Raw genomic sequence first — 24,815 nt, forward strand, 5'->3', positions numbered from 1 at the left:
GGACTGAATTGTGGTTCTTTTGAGACATTCCTTTTACTAATAAAGTTTTTTCAGTGTCAGTATAATTATTTCTGATAGTCTCTAAAGTTTAGTGCCCTGAACATGACTGGATGTGTTTCCTCACCAGAATCAAGCTGAAAATTCTTTGGTTAGCATGATATTGTTAGTTCTTCCATTTTCATCTCCCTCTGCAAATTTCCCTCTAAAACTACATAGATTTCTCTCCTGATGAGCCCTGGCATAAGTTTGCTCCAGTTCCTCAGCCAGTTCTGTCCAGGGCAAGAAAGAATAACAGTATTGTGGAGTATGGACGAGGTTGGTTTGGAATGAAGTCATACTGGCCGTCAGATTTGAGATTTAATATGCTAGGGATATACTGTAGGTACCTGTTGAGCTTTGGAGCTGTATCATTTCTGCTTGTTATGATTTTCATGGAGTTAGACTGCTCTGCATCATTTCCAAGTTGCCCTCCAGGCCCAGGATGTTGCTCAGAACTACAATATACTGCTGTGAATAGTTCTCTAGGAACTATAGTGCATGCAGTTCCATCTGACGTCTGTATGATCACTCGCTGCTTGGATTTTCTTGTACCATACCAGCTGGTCACTTGGATCCTCCTGAATGTCGTATAAGATAAATTATTATTTCTCTGGTCATCGATAGAAAGTATGATTTACAATGTGATTTTAGTCTGTGACTAAACCTGTTTGCCATGCCCTTTTGAACTTTTGGATATTTTGGCTGTCCTCATTCAAACCAGCCTCTGCTGGAATAGTTTTTCTTAGCTCACAATTAGAATTATAGTGTAGCACTCTGAATGGTGGTGGCTCATTTCTTCTCTTCTTGCTGTTTTACAGTTGTCTCAGAGTCCTGGCATGTCACTTATTCCAGGCTCTTCCTGGAATAGTATAGGATTTCAAATTAGAAAGCCTGAGTTCAAGTCCTAGTTGCTACTTTCTTTGTGTCACCTTTGAGAAGTTACTGTACTTTGTTAAATCTAAGATCCCACATCTTATAAAATATAAATATCTCCCTTACAGAGTAGATTGATAATTAAATGAGGATGCATATGAAAAGATTTGAGAGTATAAAGCACAATGCAAAAGTTAATTTTATTGTTATTTTTAGTTCTTTTCTCACTGAGGAAGTTGCAGATAATCATTGTGACTGGGAGCAAACTCATGAATAGACCCTTGTAGGTTTTTGAACTGCTTTGGCTTTTGAATGGTTGAGTTGATGGAGGTCACAGGGAGAGACTTGACAGGACTATATTGATAGATATTTTTCCATGTTGTAGCAGAAGCTCCCTGCCTCAAGGACAGGGAAAATGTTTATTTTCTATTATACTGTTCCTACAATGCTGTCTACCTAATCAGAATTAATTGGTATTGATTAACACAGCTCTCTCAATAGTGTGACGCCCCATTCCTAGTGTTAACTAGGATGAATCTCATTTAAATTATATTGACTGAAATAAATGTTTATTTATTTCAGTATAAATAAATGTTTATTTATTTCAGTAGTTTATTTCATTAACCAGGAAGATAATTTAACACGTTAAGCACCATGTCAGTCACCGGTGACTGAAACGGAAAGGAAGACAAAACAGGCTTGGCGCTTAACATGTTAATAATTTCTTTCAAAATGTACAATCTTGCTTGATATAACCTTAATATAGCATGTTGTTTTCAGATCTCAGGAATAGGCTATATTTATAGGAGCTCCTAACTGAGCTTCTGCCAGAAGGAAGTCTCCTTCATAATGTAACTCAACCATTCAGCTATGTGATCTCTACTAGTTACTGAGCTTTGCTGACTGCATTTTACCCTAAATATCTGCAGTGCTGTCATTGTTTCAGCTAGTATCAGTCAAATTGCTCAAGTGAATAACATTGAAAATATGTTTTGAAAGGACCAGAATTATTTTGACAAAGAATGAATTATATTAAACACTAAGAGAACATGCACAAATTAAAATTAATGTCTTCACAGTCTCATATACTATGTGACCAGAAGTTATAATTGGTATTCTACTAAAATATTTTTGGAATTTTTTAAAAGCAAGTGAAAAAAATTTCTATGTAGTTTTTTCTTTTCAAAAACTTTTCAAGACATGTTTTTAAATAATATTTGGTTTTTTAGAAACATCATTTTTAAAGCTTTCCTAATTTTTAAAATTGAGGTATAATTGACATGAACATTAAATTAGTTTTAGCTATACACCATAATTCTATATAATAAAAGCCTAATATGCTAAGTGTCTGGTCATCTGGTTGTCCGTTCAACCAATCAAGGTGTAATATGCTAATGATATGCTAATGATATGCTAAGGCTGTTCAACTGCTCGCTATGACGTGCACTGACCACCAGGAGGCAGACGGTTGACCAATTGCTATGATGTGCACTGACCACCAAGGGGCAAATGCTCCAACTGGTAGGTTATCTTGCTGCTGGGGTCCGGCCAATCGGAACTGAGTGAGTTGGGCTGGACATGCCCTGGAGCCCTCCTGTGACTCCTCCCCAGCTGGCCAACCTCCTGCGTCCCTCCCCAGCCCTGATTGTGCACCGGTGGGGTCCCTTGGCCTGACCTGTGCCCTCTCACAATCCAGGACCCCTCGGGGGATGTCAGAGAGCTGATTTTGGCCTGATCCCGCAGGCCAGGCCGAGGGACCCCACTGGTGTACGGATTTGTGCACCAGGCGTCTAGTGATTTTATATTTGTACTAGAGGCCCAATGCACGAAATTCTTGCAAGAGTAGGCTGGGCTTCCCTCTGGCTGCTGGCAGGTACTCAGGACCCAGGCTTCCCTTGCAGCCCCGGCTTCATCCAGAAGGTTGTCCGGAAGGACGTCCAGTCTAATTAGCATATTATGCTTTTATTATTATAGATTATTATAGATATATTGTGAATGATCACCACAGTAAGTCATCACCATAGTAGTTAACACCCATTACCATACATAGTTACAAAAGTTTGTTTTCTTGTGATGAGAACTTTTAAGGTTTGCTCTCTTAGCAACTTTAACATATGTAGTAGAGTATTATTTTTTAAAAATATGTTTTTATTTATTTTAGAGGGAGAAGAAGGGAGAGGGAGAGAGAGATAGAAATATCAATGAGAGAGAAACATCAACATCCATTGGCTGCCTCTTGCATGCCCCCACTGGAGATTGAGCCTGCAACCCGGGTATGTGCCCTGACTGGGAATTGAATTGGTGACCTCTTTGTGTAAGGGTTGATGCTCAACCACTGAGCCACACTGGCTGGGCTGCAGTAGAGTATTATTAACTAAAGTTGCCATTTTGTACATTACATCTCCATGAGTTATTTATTTTATACCTGGAAGTTTGTATCTTTGACTCCGTTCACCCATTTCTCTACCACCTAACCCTGACCCCTGGTTAAAATCAGTCTGTTCTCTGTATCTATGAGCTTGTTGTTTGTTTGCTTGTTTTAAGATTTCACATATAAGTGATATCATATGGCATTTGTCTTTCTCTGGCTCGTTTCAGTTAGCATAATGCCCTCAAGGTCCATTATGTTGTCACAAGTGGCAAGATTTCATTCTTTTTTTATGGCTGAATAATATTCCATTGTAAATATTTAGCACATTTCTTTTTTAAAGATATTTTTTAATTGATTTTAGAGGGAAAAGGAGAGGGAGATAAAGATATTGACATCAACATTGATCGGCTGCCTCCTGCACACCCCCTGCTGGAGATCAATTTTGAAATCCCAGGATGTGCACTGACTGGGATTCAAACTGGGATCTCTTGGCACATGGCTCGATGCTCAACCAAGGCCAGGCCACATTTCTTTCTTTCTTTTTTTTCTTTTCTTTTCTTTTCTTTTTTTTGTTTTGTTAATCCTCATCTGAGGATATTTTCCCATTGATTTTAGAGAGAGTGGAAGGGAGAGACAGAGACAGAGAGAAACATCAATGTGAGAGACACATCGATTGGTTGCCTCCCGCACGCACCCCAATGGGGGCCAGGATTGAGCCTGTAACTGAGGTACATGCCCTTGAGCAGAATCAAATCCAGGACTCTTCAGTCTGCATTAAATTACCAAATTAAATTTATTGGGGTGACATTGGTTAGTACATTATATAAGTTTCAAGTATATAATTTTGTAATATGTCATGTGCATATTGTAGGTTTACAGCTGTGAGTACATGAAACATAGTTTATTCCTGTATTATTATTAATTATTATATTATTTGCTATATGAACAACTGTAAAACTACTTTTTGCCTCACCTTGTTTTTTAAAAAACTATGTTTTTATTGATTTTTTTTAGAGAGGAAGGGAGAGGGAGAGAGAAACATTGATGATAAACATCAATTGGCTGCCTCTTGCATGCCCCCTACTGGGGATCTAGCCCACAATCCAGGCATATGACCTGACTGGGAATTGTACCAGCGACCTGTTGGTGCATGGGATGATGCGCAATCCACAGAACCACATTAGCTGGGCCCCAACTTGTAGCTTAAGCAAGGGCTGTAATATATATGACTTTCAGCCTAATATTTACCTAATCTTAGAAGAATCAATATACTTAATATGTCTCATGAATTTACAGGAGTAAAGAAGCTAGAGATTATTCTTTTTGTATATATCTTATCACCCTTTGTGTACAACATAATTTTTATATTTTTCCTAATACCACTGCTCATGCATTGGGTACTAAAGATTCCATGAGCTGTAAAAAAAGATTTGAGTATATTTGAACCTAATTTGCTTTGCGAAGTCTAGTTTTTGATGTTTAACTGAAAATTTTTCATTTAGCAGGTTTATTGTTAATTGTAGTAGGTTAAATAGCAGGATGCAGCTTAAATTATTTTTCAGAAGGTACTCTTATAGTATTTTTATGAATATTAACAACATTTTGCTAGTTGATGCTCAGAAATATTTCAAAAATTACAGACATCTAGATATAAAGACCTCTGTTACGTGAGTTTGGAAAAACCTCAATTTTGATAGTATAGAAGGCATCAGTTATGATTCTATGTCAATCTTGGGTTTCTGGAATTCCATGTCCTAGTAAGATTTAGCTCAATGGAGTCTGGAGCTCAGACTGTGTAAAAAATGATGACATCATTTGTACAGATTCAGTAACTGGCTAATGTTGTGACTAATTGCGCATGTCATTTTTATTTATTTATCTTTATTGTTGAAAGTATTACAGATGTCCTCCTTTTATCCTATTGACCCCACCTCCTCCTCACTTCTGTCACCGCTCTAGGCCTTTACCCCACTATTGTCTGTGTCCATGGGTTATGGATATATGCAAATAAGTTTTTTGGTTGATATCTTTCATCCCTCCCCTGCCCTCTGAGAATCGTCAGATTATTGCATGCTTCCATGCCTCTGGGTCTATTTTGTTTGTCAGAGCAAGTCATTTTTTTCTCACACAGTAAGGTCAAGACTTCAGAGACAGGGTAAGTTAGCTATGTCTGTCTAATGCTTGAAAATATTAATACCAGGTAAGTATTTTAATTTTGCAGGGCACATATCTAAGTCTTCCTTCAGAATGTCTACATTTTCTAGTTTTGAAGACATTATTAATTTCTATTTTTTTTAAAAAATATATTTTATTGATTTTTTACAGAGAGGAAGAGAGAGGGACAGTGTTAGAAACATCGATGAGAGAGAAACATCGATCAGCTGCCTCCTGCAGGCCTCCTACTGGGGATGTGCCCGCAAGCAAGGTACATGCCCTTGGCCGGAATCGAACCTGGGACCTTTCAGTCCGCAGGCCGATGCTCTATCCACTGAGCCAAACCGGTCAGGGCATTAATTTCTATTTTGTAGTTTTAAGATGACCTGTAATAACATTACTATTTGTGAAGCATTTTACTTTTGAGAATGAGAGTAATGATTGTTATAAATAAATGATTCCTGGGGAATATAAGTTTCATTTGAAAATTGTACTCCACTTTTAGCTTAAAAGAACTTTTTCTCTAGTTTGGTTTTACTCTAAAGGTCATCCAAAATTTTTTCATGTTATATTCATTTGACAAACTATCTAGGGCCTGATTTCAAAATGATTTGCTACTTTTACCCAATGGTGATAGTTCACAGCACTCTTGTCATCCATTGTTATTTCAGAAATTATTCAAAATCTGATTGTAAAAGATAGTTCACCTGCCATACATGAGGCAATTGATAGACTGTTCATGGACATAGAAAATATCAACAGGGAATCTATGGCTGAAATACAGGATGCTCAGGTTAGTATAAAAATAATTTTGATAAATTAACAAATATTTATTGTTGAGAGTATTACAGATGTCCCCTTTTATACCCCCAATGTCCCCCTCCACCCGGTTCCCACCCCACCCCAGGCCTTCACCGCCCTACTGTTTGTGTCCATTGATAAGATCTTTGGTTAATCTCTCCCCATTCCCCCTCCCCTCTTCCCTGTGAGATTCATCAGTCTGTTCCATGCTTCCAAGCCTCTGATTCTATTTTATTCACTGGTTTATTTTGTTCATTAGATTTCTTGTTTGTTTATTTTGATTTTTAGATTCAATTGTTGACAGATATGTATTTGTTGCCATTTTATTGTTCATATTTTTGATCTCTTCTTAAAGAATACCTTCAACATTTCATGTAATACTGGTTTGGTGGTGATGAACTCCTTTTGCTTTTTCTTGTTTGTGAAGCTCTTTATCTGACCTTCAGTTCTAAATAAGAGCTTTGCTGGGTAGATTATTCTTGGTTGTAGGTCCTTGCTATTCATCACTTTGAATATTCTTGCCATTCCCTTCTGGCCTGCAAAGTTTCTTTTGAGAAATTAGCTAATAGTCATATGGTCGCTCCCTTGTAGGTAAGTAACTAACTGCTTTTCTCTTGCTCCTTTTAAGAGTCTCTCTTTGTCTTTAGCCCTTGGCATTCTAATTATGACATGTCTTGGTGTGGGCCTCTTTGGGTTCCTCTTGTTTGGGACTCTCCGTGCATCCTGAACTTTAAATCTATTTTTCACCAGGTAGAGGAAGTTTTCTGTCATTATTTCTTTAAATAGGATTTCAATTTCTTGCTCTCTCTCATCTCCTCTGGCACCCCCATAATGCAAATGTTGGTACACTTGTTGAAGTTGTGTCAGAGGCTCCTTACACTGCCTTCAGATTTTTTTGATTCTTTTTTCTTTTGCTATTCTAATTGTGGGTTTTTATTTGTTTGTTTGTTTTTGCTTCCTCATAGTCCAAATCGTTGATTTGATTGTTGGACTCCTCTACTCTACTGTTGAACTGTTGAATCCCTGTAAATTAGTCTTTATTTCAGTTATTATATGCTTAATTTCTGACTGGTCCTTTTTCATGTTTTTTTATTTTTATTGATTTCAGAGAGGAAGGGAGAGAGCTAGAGAGATAGAAACATCAATGATGAGAGAGAATCACCAATTGGCTGCCTCCTGCATATCCCCTACTGGGGGGACCGCGCCCACAACCCAGGCATGTGCCCCGGGCCAGAATCGAACCTGGGACCCTTTAGTCCGGAGGCCAACGCTCTATCCACTGAGATCCACTGAGCCAAACTGGCTAGGGCCTTTTTCATGTTTTTGACTTTCTCACTAAGATCCTTGAAAGTCTCATGAAGATCCTTGCGTAACCTTATAACCATGGTTTTGAACTCTGTATCTGAAAGTTTGTTTGCTTCCATTTCTTTCATTTGTGACATGTTTCTTTTTCTTCCCATTTTGGCTGTTTCCTTGTGTTTGTTTCTTTGTATTAGGTATAGCTGCTATGTTTCCTGGAATTGGTAGAGTGGCCTTTTGTAGTAGGTGTCCCATAGGGCCCAGTGGCTTAGCCTCCCCAGTCACGCAAGCTGGGCACTCTATTTGCATCCCTATGTGGGCTGTGTACACAGTCTTATAGTTGAGCCTTGATTGTTGTTGGCATCACAGGGAGGAATTGACCTCCAGGCCAGTTGGCTGTGAGGACCAGCTGTAGCTATAGTGGGAGAGCTGCTGTGTAGGAAACACCCCTGTGGAGCAGGATGTGCTTCAGTGGGCTTTGGTCCTCATTGAGTCTGTGTCTTGAGTGTGTTGCTTGTAGATGTTTAGAGTTGTAATTTGCTATGATCTGAAGCTGTCCACCAGGTGCACTGGCTCTAGGGCCTCCAGGGTGGTGCAAAGTCAGCCACTGCCTGGGGTCACCCTTTAGGAGCTATTTGTATTGGGCTTGGAGGTGCCCAGCCAAGGCCCAGCTGTGAAGCAAGGCAAGCTGGTGCTAGAGCTGGGTATTGGGCCTTTTATTGATAGGTCTGGGGCACGCTGCACAGCTGAAGCTTGTTTGAGAGATTTTAGCTAACTCTGAAGCCTGAGCAAGGACAGGCTATTCATATGCAAAAGCCACTGCAAACCGGTTGGGTGGGGCTGCAAATTGGATGGGCGGGGTTGCAAGGATTCACCAGCGGGTAGCAAACAGATATGGTTGCCAGTCAGCCCTGCAACCAGGGAGGTCCCAGCACAGGAACTATGACCTCTGCGAGCACCTCCATGCCCTGATGCCAGACAATCCAGTTCCTCCTCATATGTGTCTGGGTGCTGGAGCATAGAAGAAGTGGGACCTTGTAAGTTCAGTTTGTGTGCTGCCCCTTTGAAAGGAACACCTGGGTCTCCAGCAGCCTCTGTGTCACTAAGCCCCAATCCCCAATGGTTTTTACAGCTTGTAGTTATGGGGACTTCTCTTCCCAGCTCTGGAAAACTTGGCTGAGGGTCTGGTGTGAGGCTGAGTCCCCTTGCTCCTCACAGTGGCCTCTGCAGAGACAATCTTTCTCCTGGTTAAAAAAGATGGCACACATTGGTGCAGTTCCTGCCCGGTCCATGCCTCCACCCCTCCTACCAGTCTCAATGTGCTGTCTTTTTTTCTTCTCTAGTTGTAGGACTTTCATTCAGCCAGCTTTCAGGCAGTTCTAAATGATGGTTGTTCTGTATTTTAGTTGTAATTTTGATGTGGTTGTGGGAGGAGGTGAGTACAGGCATTTACCTATGCCGCCATCTTGCTTCCTGTTTGATAAGTTTTATGATGATTTAATTTAATGCATAAGTAAAAATGATTAATCATTGCTAAATACATAGAAATCTGGTGGGAAGAAAATGGCGGCTGAATAGGCAGACATGGCATGCACCTTGTCCCCAGGCCAGGCTGGAAAAGCAACTAAATTGGAGAACATCCACCCGGAATTAACAAATTAGACACAGTTGAGAAGACAATTCACAACAAGGAAGGGCAGAGGATGCCTGGAGAATGGTAGAAATGGGTATCTGGGTTGGAGAGGGACACAGAACCACTGGCCTGAGAGTGTGAGGAGGATACTGCATTGCACCAAAGTTGTGTCCCTTGGTGACAGGCTTAACATCCAACTGTGAAAAGGAAAAGCCACAGTGCTGCTGGCAGCCATGGAATCTAGACGTAAGACCACAGCCGCGAAAGGCTGTGCCCTGAAAGGCAGCCTGAAAAGTGGCCCAAACAGTGTGGTGCTGGGGCAGGGGGAGAGAAATACACAGTTTTGTGGTTGTTTTGCCTTTGTTTTGTCTTTGCTTTTATTTGCTAAACCCAAAGCATAGAACTTTTCCATTGCAAACACTCACCTGAGGCTGTGGTGCAGGTAGAGGCATAGATTTGTGGAGCCTGAGGAGAGGCTGTGGAGGAAAGAAGGGCAAAGAGATATGACCAGGAATCCTGCATTGGGACATTTGTAACCTTCCAAACCCAAGTGGCCATTTATTTCCTGAAGAGCTAGCCCCTCCCAGTAGCCTCAAGTCAGGTCATACAGCCTACGACACCCTGCCTGCATTTTGAGCAATACAAAGGAAACAAAGACTCTGAATAGCCCCAAAGAGCTCTCAGTGACTGGGTTGGAAGAGGGACTGGTCTACCCCACTATTATGAGAACCAGACTGATAAAAACTCCATGTTATCAGCCAACCCCACTGGTCTCCATATAAGGATCTCTGACCAACCAAGGCCAGAGTAATATTTTGGGCCACTCACAGAGGAGTAGCTCTGGGTCAGGGAAAAAAAAAACATCTATCTGATTCCCGGAAAGTGAAACAGCACACCTCCCCACCTAAAGCCCTGTTAAAAACAAACAGGCAAAGCGGGCAAATTGGTCCCACCTGCTTTCAGCCAAAGCCTGTGGAGACAGACATAAACACAGGAGTGGTAGATTACTTGGAGCTTCAACATGGTGCAAAACACCAAAGACAGTGCCTGACAGTGGTCAGGACCTAACTACCTAACAGGCATCCCAGAATTGGTAGACAGAACAGAAGAGTGGGGTTCTAAACCAGTCCCCATGGGGCATTAAAATTCAGCTGAAGTGAATGACGCTTCACTTTTTTATATTTTTAAATAAAAAATTTTTTAAGTATTAGTTTTTTATTCTATCTTTATTTTTTATTGTTATTTTATCTTATTTTTTCTTTTTTTCACCTTTCTCTTCCATGCTTCTCCCTTTTTCATCCTGTTTTTTCTTCTCCTGTCTCCACTTTAGTTTTTCTCTTTCCTTTCTTTTTACCCATTGTTAAAAATTGATCTTCTTTATCTGCTTTATTGATGTGTTACTATTATTGTACTCTCTGTTGGCTTATTCTTATATCTAATTTCCTCTTCCCTGCTCCTACACCATTTTCCCTTCTCTTTTCTCTTTCTTCGCTGGTCAATTCTTTTTCCTCTCCTCTCTTACTCTTTTATTCTCCTAATTTTTCAATTAGTTTCACTTCCTAAATTCAGGCCTATTTGCTATCTCCTCTATACTCCTTTTAAATAAATAAATAAATAAATAAATAAATAAATAAATAAATAGATAGTTTTTATTTTTCTTTTCTTTTTTCACTTTTGTATTCTTAACCACTCATTTTCTTCCTACCTCCTCTATACTAAACCATGGTCCTTCCCATATTCATCCAATTCCTTAACCTTGTTTTCTGTATTTGAGCTCTGCCTCTACAGATTCTGCCCCCGTTTATTCTGGGTGTTTTTTTTGTTTGTGATTTTGATTTCTTTGTTTTGTGGTGTTTCCTCCTCATATTATTTTCTTTCCTTTTTTCCTTTCTCACTATCATTTTTGCTCTCTTTTTTCTCTCCTAATTCTTTTTTTCTCTGGTGGACGCTTTTATTGGGGTTATAGGTATCTTGGGTACATTTGTGTCCTGTTTCTTTTCTGTCATGACTTACCCTGTTGTATTTTGTGCTATTCAGTAATCACCCCCATAATGGTGTGCACAACATGCTAGAGAGTGAACCACATAACCAGACACCCTGAGAGGAGACTCTATCCATGAATGGGACAATAACATTCAAGACCCAACTACATCAAGAGAACCCAAATATCTCAAGTAGGGGGCCTTCCTAGAATACCAGCTCAGAAGACTTGAGAGACTGCACCACTGAGTTCTACAAAACATCTACTACATAAGAACAATTCAAAAAAATCTGGGTGGAATAGCAGTTTGATCTAATACACAGAAAAAATCACAAGGAACAGTAAAAATGGGGAGACAAAGAAACAACCCCCAAATGAAAGAAAATGAGGAATCAGCAGGAAAGGAAAGAAATGAAATGGAGGCAAGCAATTTGTCAGAGAAAGAATTCTGCGTAATGCTTATAAGGATGCTCAAATATCTGGATGAGAAATTCACCATGTGTAAGAATCAAGAGGAAATGAAGACTGGCAGAGCTGCAATAAAGAACACAATGGAAGGTTTCAACAGTATACTAGAAGCTGAGGACTGATTCAGTGAGTTATAAGACAGGGTAGAAAAACACCAAGCAAAGCAGCAACTGGAAAAATAACCTTAAAAGCAGACAAGAGTCTAAGGGAGCTTTGGGACAACATGAAATGAAACAACATCTGCATAATAGGGGTGCCAGAAGGAGAGGAAGCTGAGGAGGGACTAGAAAACCTGTTTGAAGAAATAATAACAGAAAACTTCCCTGACTGGGAATAAAAATGTCGTACAAGTACAAGAAGCACACAGAGTCCCAAACAAGTTGAACCCCAAAAGACCAACACAAGGACACATTGTAATTAAATTAGCAAATATCAACGACAAAGTAAGAATTTTAAAGGCTGCCAGAAAGGTACAGAAAGTTACTTACAAGGGATTTCCCATTAGACTATTAACTGATTTCTCAACAGAAACACATCAGGCCAGAGGAAATGGAATGAAGTATACAAAGTGAAGCAAAGCAAGGCATTGAATCCAAGAGTATTATACCCAGGAAGACTATCATTCAAAATTGAAGGTGAAATAGGGAGCACCACACACACAAAAAGGCAAAGGGAGTTTATTACCACCAAGATAGCAATACAAGAAATGCTAAAGAGATTGCTGTAAAAAGAAATAGTAAAAATAGAAGGAACACAGGTATAAAGAATAAAAATGGCAACAGACAAGTACTTATCAATAATAACCTTAAACAAAAATGGATTAAATGCTCAAAATAAAAGACATAGGGGAGCGGAATGGATAAGAATACATGACCCATATATATGCTGTCTACAAGAGATCCCATCAGAACAGAGGACTCACACAGACTGAAAGTGAAGAGATGAAAACAATTTTTTCAGGAAAATTGAAATGAATAAAAAGCTGGGGTAGCATACTTATATTTGACAAAATAGACTTGAAAGTGAAGGTTGTAGCAAAAGATAAGGAAGGCCACTTCACAACACTAAAGGGATTGGTTCAATAAGAGGATATAACTCTGGCATACATATATGCACCCAGTAGAGGAGCACCCAAATATATAAAAAGACTTTTGGAAGATATCAATGGAGAAATTGACAGCAATGCAATCATAGTAGGGGACGTTAATACCCCATTGACATCACTGGTTAAATCCTGTAGACAAAAAACTCAAACAGCAATCCTAAATGATAAACTAGATCAGATGAAATTAATTGACATCTTCAGAACATTTCACCCCAAAGCTAAGGAATATACATTCTTCTCAAGTGCACATGGGACATTTCCAAAGATAGACCACATATTAGGGCACAGGCTAAGTCTCTATAAATTCAAAAAGTTTGAAATCATATCAGTCATCTTCTCAGATCACAATGTCATAAAAGTAGAAATAAAATACAATAAAAATGAAAAAATCAAAAACATGGAGGCTACTTAGCATGCTATTAAACAATGAATGTATTACCATAGAGATCAAAGAGGAAATAAAAAACATTTGGGAAACAAATGAAAATGAAAAAACAATAATCCAAAATCTATGGGACACAATGAAAGCATTCCTGTGTGGGAAGTTCATAGCACTACAGGCCTACCTTAAAAAAACACAAAACAAAACTGATATTAAGTTACTTAACCCTACAACGTAAAGAACTAGAAAGAGAGCAACAAAAAAGCCCAGATTAAGTAGAAGGAAAGAAATAATAGCCATCAGAATAGAAATAAATGACATAGAGACAAAAAAAAAGTAAAAAAGATCAATATAACCAAGAATTTCTTCTTTGAAAGGATAACAAGATTGATGAATCTCTTGATAGGCTCACCAATAAGCAACGAGAGAAGACCCAAATAAACAAAATCTGAAATGAAATAGGTGTAACAACGAACTCCACAGACATACAAAGGATTGTAAAAAAAACTACCACAAACAAGTCTACTCCAACAAACTAGACAACCTAGATGAAACGGACATATCCCAAGAAAAATATAATGTTCCAAAACTTAATCAAGAATAATCAGCAAACTTAAATAAGCCAATAACTACTGATGAAACTGAAGTAGTAATCTAAAAACTTCCAGCAAACAAAACCACTTGTCCAGATGCAATGTAGCAGGAGACAAAATTAACACACAGAAATCTGTGGTATTTTTATACAATAATGAACTCACAGAAAGAGAAATTGAACAAACAATGCCGTTTACCATTGCAACAAGATACCTAGGAATAAACTTAACTGGAGGTAAAAGACCTGCATTCGGAAAACTAAACGACATTGAAGAAAGAGATAGAGGAAGATATCAAGAAGTGGAAGAATATACCGTGTTCATGGATTGGTAGAATCAATATCCTTAAAATTTCCATACCACCCAAAGGAATCTATAGATTCAATGCAATCCCCATTAAAATACCAATGACATATTTTACAGACCTAGAACAACTTCTTCAAAATTTATATGGAATAAAAAAAGAAGAAAAATAGCCACAGCAATCCTGAGAAAGAAGAACAAAGTTGGAGGGATCACAATACCAGATATCAAGCTATATTACAAAGCCACCATTCTAAAAACCGGCTGATAATGGCTCAGGAATAGGCATATAGATCAATGGAACAAAATATAGACCCCAGAAAATTTACCAAGCCATTATGCTCAATATTTGACAGAGGAGGAAAGAGCATACAATGTAGTTGAGACAGTCTCTTCAATAAATGGTTTTGGGAAAATTGGACAGATTCATGCAAAAAAATGAAACTAGGCTACCAATTTAAACCATGGGGAAAAAAAAAACAAAACCCCAAACTCAAAATGGATAAAAGACTTAAACGTAAGGTGGGAAACCATACAAATATTAGAAGAGTCCACAGGCAGCAATAGACATTTGTTGTACTAATATCTTTACTGGTAAATCTCCTAGGACAGTGGTCGGCAAACTCATTAGTCAACAGAGCCAAATATCAACAGTACGACGATTGAAATTTCTTTTGAGAGCCAAATTTTTTAAACTTAAACTATATAGGTAGGTACATTGTTATTAACTTAATTAGGGTAATCCTAAGGCTTAGGAAGAGCCACACTCAATGGGCCAAAGAGCCGCATGTGACTCATGAGCTGCAGTTTGCTCACCACGGAAACGAAGGAGAAAGAAAACAAATGGACTACATCAAAATAAAAAGTTTATACACAGCAAAAGAAACCATCTACAAAACAAGTGAGCCCACTGCATGGGAGAACATATTTGCCAGTGTTATCTCAGATAAGGGTTTAATCTCCAAAATTTATAGGGAACTCATTCAACTTAACAAAGGGAAGGTAAACAATCCAGTAAAAAATGGGCAAAGGAACGTCTTAAATAGACACTTTTTGAAAGTACACATACAGGAAACAAAGAAACATACTAAAAATGATCAAAGTCACTAATCATCCAAGAGATGCAAATAAACATGACAATGAGGTACCAACGCATACCTGTCAGAATGTCTGTCATCAACAAATCAACAAATGATAAGTGCTGTCGAGGATGTGGAGAGAAAGGAACCCTCGTATACTGCTGGTGGGAACATAGACTGGTGCAGCCACTGTAGAAAACAGTATGGAGTTTCCTTGAAAAATTAAAAATGGAACTCCCATTTGACCCAGTGATCCCACTTCTAGGAATATATACCAAGAAGTCAGAAACACCAATCAGAAAGAATATATGCACCCCTATATTCATGACAGCACAATTTACAATAGCTATGATTTGGAAACAGTCTAAGTGCCCATCAGTAGCGGAACGGATTAAAAAGCCATGGTATATCTACACAATGGAGTACTATGCTGCTATAACAAATACAAACTCTTAATATTTGCAACAGCATGGGTGGAACTAGAGAGCATTATCCTAAGTGAAATAAGCCAGTCAGAGAAAGATAAGTATCACATGATCTCACTCATTTGTGGAATATAGTGAACAACATAAACTGATGAATAAAAATAGATCCAGAAATATAGAAGCATTGAACAGACCATGAATCCTCAGAGGAAAGGCAGGCAAGGTGAGATAGGGGGGCGGGTAACAGATCAACCAAAGGACTTGTATGCATGCATAGAAGCGTAACCAATGGACATAGACAGTAGGGTGGTGCGAGCAAGTGTTGGGGCTCGGGTGCAGCCAGGGAAAGGTCAGTGTGGGAAAAAGGAAACACTTTTTAAACAATAAGGAATTTAAATTGAAAACAACACATAGAAATGTATTTTTGCATTTTCAAGCCTAATACATTTTAAAAACAATGGAGAGAAAAGTGGCAGCAGAGTAAGTGGATGCTGTACTGACATACTCCCTGGAGAAAACTAGAATTACAATTATAATACATAAAACTTCCTGAATAATCAACAGAAGATTCATTGGAGAAAACCCTGATAACAGGACTGAAAGTGGAGAGCTCATAGAGCAGTGATGGCGAACCTATGACATGCGTGTCAGAGGTGACACGCGAACTCATTTTTTGGGTTGATTTTTCTTCGTTAAATGGCATTTAAATATTTAAAATAAATATCAAAAATATAAGTCTTTGTTTTACTATGGTTGCAAATATCAAAAAATTTCTATATGTGACATAGCACCAGAGTTAAGTTAGGGTTTTTCAAAATGCTGACATGCTGAGCTCAAAAGTTTCGCCATCACTGTCATAGAGTCTGGTAAGAGGAGTGGAGGCACAAAATGGCTGGTGTGCTCCCACAGATAGCAACTGAAGTTGTGGAGAGATATCTCAGCTGTGGGGGTTGGCAGTGAGAACTCTGCAGTCTAATTCCCAGGGTGGGCTGACCAGCAGAGAGCACCAGAACTGACAAGGTTACTCACATTAATTCTGGCTGTGAAAAGCTGAAGGGTTGCTGTCTGCCAGGGAAAGAAGGCTGGAAATTCAGCCACCCTCTTAAAGGGCCAACACAGAGAATTCCTGTTGGAGTCACCCACCTTGTGCTCTGGCATGGGAGGGCAGAGTGAACTGGAGCTATGTGATCAGAAGCCAGGATTGGGGGCTCTGTGGTTAGAGTTCAGAAGGCAGACATCCCAGCTTACTATGCTTAATCATTCCCTCATGCTGCGGAGGTCATCTTTCTCACACAGGTATTTGGTATACAGGTGACTTTGCCTGGAGGAAGACAGTTGATACACCCTATTGGAAAACACCTTGCTCCAGGGTGCGGAGTACTTGAGGCTCATTAAGAGACTGAAAATATCAGTTAGCCTCCCGGCAGAAGCAATTGCCCCATCCTGTTGGAAGTACTCTCACCACACCTGTGGATGATTGCCTGAGGGCCACTCAAGACTGAATCGAACCAGTCTGCAGGCAATGGTGGTCTCTGGAGCCTTTGCCTGATCTAATTAGAAACAGAGTTTGACACTGTCCTGCACTAGAGATTGAGAGGCGTAGCAGATCTATCTAATACATAGTCAGAAACCCAGACAGCCAAAATGAGGAGACAAAGAAACAACCCCCAAACGAAAGAAGAGAATTCTCCGGAACAGATAAATTAAATGGAGATAAGAAATTTATCTGATACAGAATTCAGAATACTTGTGGTAAAGATGCTTAACAGCATGAGAAAAGATACACTAACCATCCTATCTAATAATAGACAAACATGGTAATTAACTGTACCTTCACCTACCATCACCATTGGCTGATCAGTGCGATATGCAAATTTAACCCTCAACAAAAGAATGGCGGCTAATTTGCATACTGCAGGCAGGGCGGGACACCGGGAGCCACCATCCAGGCCCCCGTGTGTGACCCCAGGAGCCGCGGAAAGCCAAGCCGCAGGCAAGGCCGGCCCCTGGCACCCAGGAGCCATCTTGCCTGAGGCCTGTGATTGTAATCGTTATCAGAAAGCCGGGGCCGCAGGCAAGGCGGCCCCCCGGGTCCCAGGAGCCCGTCGGTGAGGTCTGCAGGTGAAGCAACGATCAAGCTATGAGAGGGACGGTGGGGGGCGGAAGGAACTACAGGAGCAGCTCTGTCCAGAGACTGAAGACTTAGGCCAGAACGTGGAGCAAAGACTGAAGGCTCCAGCCGCAGCGAAGACTGTCCAGAGCAAAGATGGAAGGCGGTGGCCAGAGTGAAGTTCTGGGTCCCGGGTGCCAGAGGAAAACTAGTGCTGGCAGCCAGGTGAAAGAAGGCCTATTGCACGAATCTTCGTGCAACCGGCCTCTAGTATTAACATAAAGAATGACAGCACAAATAACACATTGGAAGGAATACACAGCAGATTAGGGGAAGCTGAGGATGGAATCAGTGAATTTGAAGACGCTTGAAATAAATCACACAGAGAACAACAACAAAACAACAATTAAAAAACAATACGACAGCTTAAGGAAGCTGTGGGACAACATGAAATGTAACAATATTCAAATAGCAGGTGTGCCAGAAGAGGCAGAACAGGAGAAAGGGATAGAGAACGTGTTTGAAGAAGTAATGGCAGAAAGCTTCCCTAACCTAGTAAATCCAGCAGACACAGAGAACCTCAAGCAAGGCCATGCCCAGATACATCATAATTAAAATACCATAAATTAAAGACAAACAGAGAATCTTAAAAGGAGCAAGAGAAAAGCAAACTTACCTATGAAGGAGCGCCAATAATGCTGACACCTGTTGTCTCAGCAGAAACCCTACAGGCTAGAAAGGAATGGCATAAAGTACTCAAGGTAATGGAAAGCAAGGATCTGAAACCAAGATTACTATATTAAGCAAGGGTATCATTCAAAATAGACCATCAAATTAAGACCTTCCCAGACAAAAAAAGGCTAGAGGAGTACATCAGCACCAAGCCAACATTACAAGAAATGCTAAAGGGACTGCTCTAATGAGAAGAAGAAAGAGAAATCTAGTCATACAGAATTAAAATGGCAATAAATGAGTACCTATCAATAATAATCTTAAATTTAACCCATTTGGGTTAAATGCTCCAACCAAAAGGCATTGGGTAACTGAATGGATATAAAAATATGACCCAACTATATGGAGTCTACAAGAGACCCACCTCAGAACAAAAGACACACACAGGATGAGAGTGAAGGGATGGAAAATTATTTCCATGCAAATGGAAATGAAAAGAAAGCTGGAGTAGCAATACTCATATCCAACAAAAAAGTTTCAAAATGGAGGGCATCACAAGAGACAACAGGTCACTACATAATACTAAAGGGATTGAGCCAACAAGAGGATGTAACCCTGGTAAACATATATGCTCCCAATATAGAAGCACCAAAATATATTTAAAAAACTTCTATAGGACTTTAATATCAGGCTTTAATACCACCTGACCTCATAGATCTTCCAGAGAAAAACTTAACAAGGATACAGTGACTCTAAAGGACACACTGGATCAGATGGATTGAATAGACATTCGTAGAGCACTTCACCCAAAACTGCAGAATATACATTCTTTTCAAGTGCACATGGATCATGCAGAAAGATAGACCACATGTTAGAACACAAAACAAGTCTCTACAAGTTCAAGAAGATTGAAATCATATCAAGCATCTTCTCAGGACACAGTGGAATGAAATTAGAAACCAAATACAGTATAAACACCCTAAAACATTCAAACACATGGAGAGAAATGGCATGTTATTAAACAATGAATGGGTTACCAACCAGATGAAGAAGTAAAATACTTGCTGGAAACAAATTATAATGGACACAGAACACCCCCAAATCTCTGGGACAAAGCAAATGCAGCACTAATAGGGAAGTTCATAGCAGTACAGGCCTACATCAAAAAACAAGGAAAATCAACAATAATTTTTTTTTTACTAAGTTTTACATATGTCTCCTTTTCTCCCTATTGGCCCCCTCCAACCATTCCCACCCTGGGCAACCCCCACCCTCCAGTGTCTGTCCATTGGTTGTGCTAATATGCATGCATACAAGTCCTTTGGTTGATCTCTATCACCCACACCTCCCCTGCCATTTGTCTCTGGATCTATTTTTGTTCATCGAATTATGTTGATCATTATATCCCACATATGAGTGAGATCATGTGATATTTATCTTTCTCCGACTGGCTTATTTGCTTAGCATAATGCTCTCCAGTTCCATCTGTGCTGTTGCAAATGGTAAAAGTTCCTTCTTTTTTATAGCAGCGTAGTATTCCATTGTGTAGATGTACCACAGTTTAATCCACTCATCTACTGATGGGCACTCGGGTTGTTTCCAAATCTTAGCTGTTGTAAATTGTGCTGCTATGAACATAGGGGTGCATATATCCTTTCTGATTGGTGTTTCTGATTTCTTGGGGTATAGTTTTAGAAGTGGGATTACTGGGTCAAGTGGGAGTTCAATTTTTAACTTTTTGAGGAAACTCCATACTGTCTTCCACAGTGGCTGCACCAATCTGCATTCCCACCAGCAATGCACAAAAGAAAAGAGGGCACAAATGATATCAAGGAGAGAAAAAATGGTAAGAGAGAAAAGAAAAAGAAGAAAAAGAAAAAAATATATATGGGGAGAAAACAACACAGAATAAACAGACAAACCAAAAAATGCAAACACCAAACACCCAGAAAAGAGGGTGGGGGCAGAATCTGTAGAGGCCGAGCTTACATACAGAAAGTAAGGTTAAGGAATGGGATGAATATGGGGAGGACCTCAGTTTAACATAGAGGAAGTAGAAAGGATGAGTGGATGAGAAGAAAGAGAAAGAGAAAGAAGAAAAAAATTAGAAAAAATTGATTTAAAAAATAGGATATAAAAATAGAATGAAAAAATAATTTGAAAAAATAAAAATAAACAAGTCAAAAAAAAAGAATAAAACAATAAAATAAAATAAAAATGAAAAAGCGAGAAACCGCCGAAACCAGTTTGGCTCAGTGGATAGAGCGTCGGCCTGCGGACTGAGGGGTCCCGGGTTCGGTTCCGGTCGGGGGCATGTACCTGGGTTGCGGGCACATCCCCAGTAGTAGATGTGCAGGAGGCAGCTGATCGATGTTTCTCTCTCATCGATGTTTCTAACTCTCTATCTCTCTCTCTTCCTCTCTGTAAAAAATCAATAAAATATATTAAAAAAAAAAAAAGCGAGAAACCAAGATGGCGGCATAGGTTAACGCCGGAGTTTGCTGCCTTTAACAACCACTTCAAAAATACAACTAAAAGACGGAACGGACATCATCCAGAACCACAGGAAGGCTGGCTGAAAGGAAGTTCTACAACTAGGAGGAACCGAGAATCAGAGGAGGCGCAGTGCTGAAGTAAAATACTAAGGTGCCGAGTGCGTGCGGCGCGGGCTGGTGGCTGAGGGCGCGGTTGTCTGTTTCAATCCGGAGGGAGCCTCAGACTCAGAGCTCCAGATTCGGGCAAGTCTCCAGGGACCCAGACTCAAACGGGAGAAGCAGGACTGTCTGGCTACGGTCCCTCCGAGGTTTGCAGCTGTTGCTGGGGCAGAGAGGCAGAGCCCCTGGGGACAGACTGAGAGCCGCCATAACTGCTCCCTCCTCCGCCCTGTTGATCCCGTGGGACCCGCCCCGCCCAAGCCCTGCACAGAGCCATTTGCCGGATAGCCTCAGGCAAAGGCTAGATTAGCACAGCCAGTCGGCCTGGAGGTCAAATCCCTCTAGTATTAACTATAACAATCAAGGCTTAACTACAACAAGACTGCGCACAAAGACTACTAGGGGGTGTACCAAGAAAGCGTAAAAAATGCGGAGACAAAGAAACAGGACAAAACTATCAAGGGAGGATATTGAGTTCAGAACCACACTTTTGAGGTCTCTCAAGAGGCTTCTAGAGTCTGTCGATAAACTTGATGAGTTGTACAGGAAATCTAATGAGACCCTCGATGGTGTGATAAAGGACCATCTAGAAAGTAAGCATACACTGACTGAAATAAAGAATATTATACAGACTCCCAACAGCAGACCAGAGGAGGGCAAGAATCAAGTCAAAGATTTGAAATGTGAAGAAGCGAGAAACACCCAACCAGAAAAGCAAAATGAAAAAAGAACCCAAAAATACGAAGATAGTGTAAGGAGCCTCTGGGACAGCTTCAAACGTACCAACATCAGAATTATAGGGGTACCAGAAGATGAGAGAGAGCAAGATATTGAAAACCTATTTCAAGAAATAATGACAGAAAACTTCCCCCACCTGGTGAAAGAAATAGACTTCCAAGTCCAGGAAGCGCAGAGAACCCCAAACAAAAGGAATCCAAAGAGGACCACACCAAGACACATCATAATTAAAATGCCAAGAGCAAAAGACAAAGAGAGAATCTTAAAAGCAGCAAGAGAAAGAAACTCAGTTACCTATAAGGGAATACCCATACGACTGTCAGCTGATTTCTCAACAGAAACTTTGCAGGCCAGAAGGGAGTGGCAAGAAATATTCAAAGTGATGAATACCAAGAACCTACAACCAAGAGTACTTTATCCAGCAAAGCTATCATTCAGAATTGAAGGTCAGATAAAGAGCTTCACAGATAAGGAAAAGCTAAAGGAGTTCATCACCACCAAACCAGTATTATATGAAATGCTGAAAGGTATCCTTTAAGAAGAAGAAGAAGAATAAAAAGGTAAAGATACAAATTATGAACAACAAATATGCATCTATCAACAAATGAATCTAAGAATCAAGTGAATAAATAACCTGATGTACAGAATGAACTGGTGATTGTAATAGAATCAGGGACATAGAAAGGGAATGGACTGACTATGCATGGGGGGGAAAGGGGTGTGGGAAATGCGGGAAGAGACTGGACAAAAATCGTGCACCTATGGATGAACACAGTGGTGGGGAGTGAGGGTGGAGGGTAGGGTGGGAGCTGGAAGGAGGGGAGTTATGGGGGGAAAAAAGAGGAACAAATGTAATAATCTGAACAATAAAGATTTAATTTAAAAAAATTAATAAAAATAAAAAGCTAAAAAAAAAATGAAAAAGTGAAGTGTCATTCGTTTCCACTGAGTTTTAATGCCCCACGGGGGCTGGTTTAAGATCCCACTCTTATGTACTGTCTGCCACTTCTCAGTTTCCTGTTAGATTGTTGAAGTTCCAAGCGGTCCACCGCTCCTCTGTTTGTGACTATCTCCACAGCCTTGATTGTAAGCTGGCGGGACCAATCTTCCCACTTAGCTTGTCTGCCCACTTTCAATCTTAATCTCTCAAGCAGCTGTTTCTGACAGGGCTATAGTTGGGGAGGTTGTTGGGACTGAACGGCCTCTCTTCAGCCCAGTCTTTGAGGGCTTTCAGGGACTATTATTCAGATGAATTTTGTATCCTTTATAACACTCAGTGTGTAGTCTGGGTGTGGCTGTATTGGTTGCCTGGAGACTGCAGGGAGGGGCTCTCTTTTCAGGAGAAAATGGCTGCTTAGGTCTGTTGTGTCAGGTATGTCCCAGTGTCAGTCTTTAGGCCACCTCTTCCCGACCCGCTCTTCTCCTCAGCCTCTCCCCAGACTCCACAAGCCCACACCTCCACCAGCACTTCAGCCACGAGTGAGTGTTTGTATTTGAAAGGTCCTATGAACTGGGTATAGTGAATAAAATCAAAGACCAAAAAGAGGGGAAAGAGCTGTGCCACTGCGAGCCCAGTGCGGCTTGGGCAGTTATTCAGGGTGCCCCCTCCATGCACAGCCTCTCGTGGCTGTGGGCATAGATCTAGAATCCCCTGCCACCAGCAGCCCTGCAGACCTCCTTTGCACAGTCAGATGCTACACCTGTCCCAAGGGATGCAGCCTTGGTGCCGTGTGGCTTCCTTCCTACCCTCTGGGCTTGGAGGTCTCACACTTCTCTCCAGCCCAGATCCCTGATTTTACTGTTCCCCAGGTGTCCTCTGCCCTTCCCAGCTGCGAATTATCTCACCAGCTGTGTCTACTTTGCCAATTCAAGGGGGATGTTATTCTATTTAGTTGCTCCTTCTATCTGCTCCAGGACAAGGCTTGGGACACATCTGCTCATTCTGCCACCATTTTGTCTCTCCCAGATTCCATATTTAAAATAATTACAGAATTGTACACTTAAAACATATATGTTATTAATATCACCCCAATAAATTTAACTAAGAAAAATTATTCAAAGTTATGACCTCAAAATTATGTACTGAAGTCAATATGTCTTTATTTTTGTTATTTATTGATTTACTGATTAAGTGTGAAGTGTTTCATTTTTAAAATTTTTTATTTATTGATTTTAAAGAAAGGAGAAGGGAGAGAGAGAGAAACATCAATCTGCTGTTCCACTTATTGGTGCATTCACTGGTTGCTTCTTGTATGTGCCCTGACCAGGAATCGAACCCACATGTTGGAGTATTGGGGTGATGCTCTAACCAACTGAACTATCTGGCCAGGTTTTGTTGTTGTTGTTTGTTTTTTGTTGATTTGAGAGATAAAGTAAAGGAAAGAAGAAGAAGGAGAGGGAGAGGGAGGGTGAGAGGGAAAGAAACGTTGATTTGTTGTTCCACTTATTTATGCATTTCTTCGTAGCTTCCTATACGTGCCCTGACTGGCGATCAAACCCACAACCTTAGTGCATTGCTACAATGCTCTAACCATCTGACCTACCTGACCATGGCCAGAAACTTTTTTCTGAATTAGGAGGGCTAGTTCTAGGAAACCCCCAAGCCCAATTGCTATTGTTTCTTAAGTTAAGAATTTGGGCCTTTCAAAACCCGTCCTCCAGGAAGGAAATACTCTAGCAGTCGCCAGCCTTTCGGATCATCAGTTGGCACCTGCTGCTCTAGACAATCTGTTGAAACCTGGCTACAAAGGCACTTTACATTTTAGCAAATCCACTCTTAGGTATTTCCCCTAAGAAAAATGAAAACCTAAACCATTTCAAAACATCTACACTAATAAAAGAGAAGCATGTAAATTGGTGTCACTCTGCCACGCCCACCAGCCAATCAGGAGCAAGTATGCAAATTAACCCAACCAAGATGGTGGCGGCCATGGAGATGGAGCAAGCAGGAGGCTTGGGTTGCCCCTGGCGATGGAGGAAGCCAAGCTTCCCACCTGCCCTGGCCAGCCCTGGCCTCCACTCAAGGTTACAAAGTTTTAATTATAGGAGATAAATAAATTCCAGATACCTGCTTCTCTCTGCTCAAGGAAGTGCTGAAAAAAAAAAGAAAAAAAGGAGGGGCTGGGAGCGTGGGTC

At 40.4% G+C, this 24,815-nt stretch overlaps 1 protein-coding gene across 1 annotated transcript in view; it reads left to right on the forward strand.

Annotated features, from left to right (window-relative positions):
* Positions 1 to 306: 306 nt before the first annotated feature.
* TEX11 (testis expressed 11) overlaps positions 307 to 24,815 on the forward strand; it is a 404,641-nt gene continuing 380,132 nt past the window's right edge. The window contains 2 exon segments of the mRNA XM_023765080.1: positions 307 to 315; positions 6,075 to 6,230. Coding sequence (XP_023620848.1) covers positions 307 to 315; positions 6,075 to 6,230 — 165 coding nt within the window.

The sequence above is a fragment of the Myotis lucifugus genome, unplaced genomic scaffold, assembly GCF_000147115.1.
Source record: "Myotis lucifugus unplaced genomic scaffold, Myoluc2.0 scaffold_4, whole genome shotgun sequence".
In the NCBI taxonomy this organism is placed as follows: domain Eukaryota; kingdom Metazoa; phylum Chordata; class Mammalia; order Chiroptera; family Vespertilionidae; genus Myotis; species Myotis lucifugus.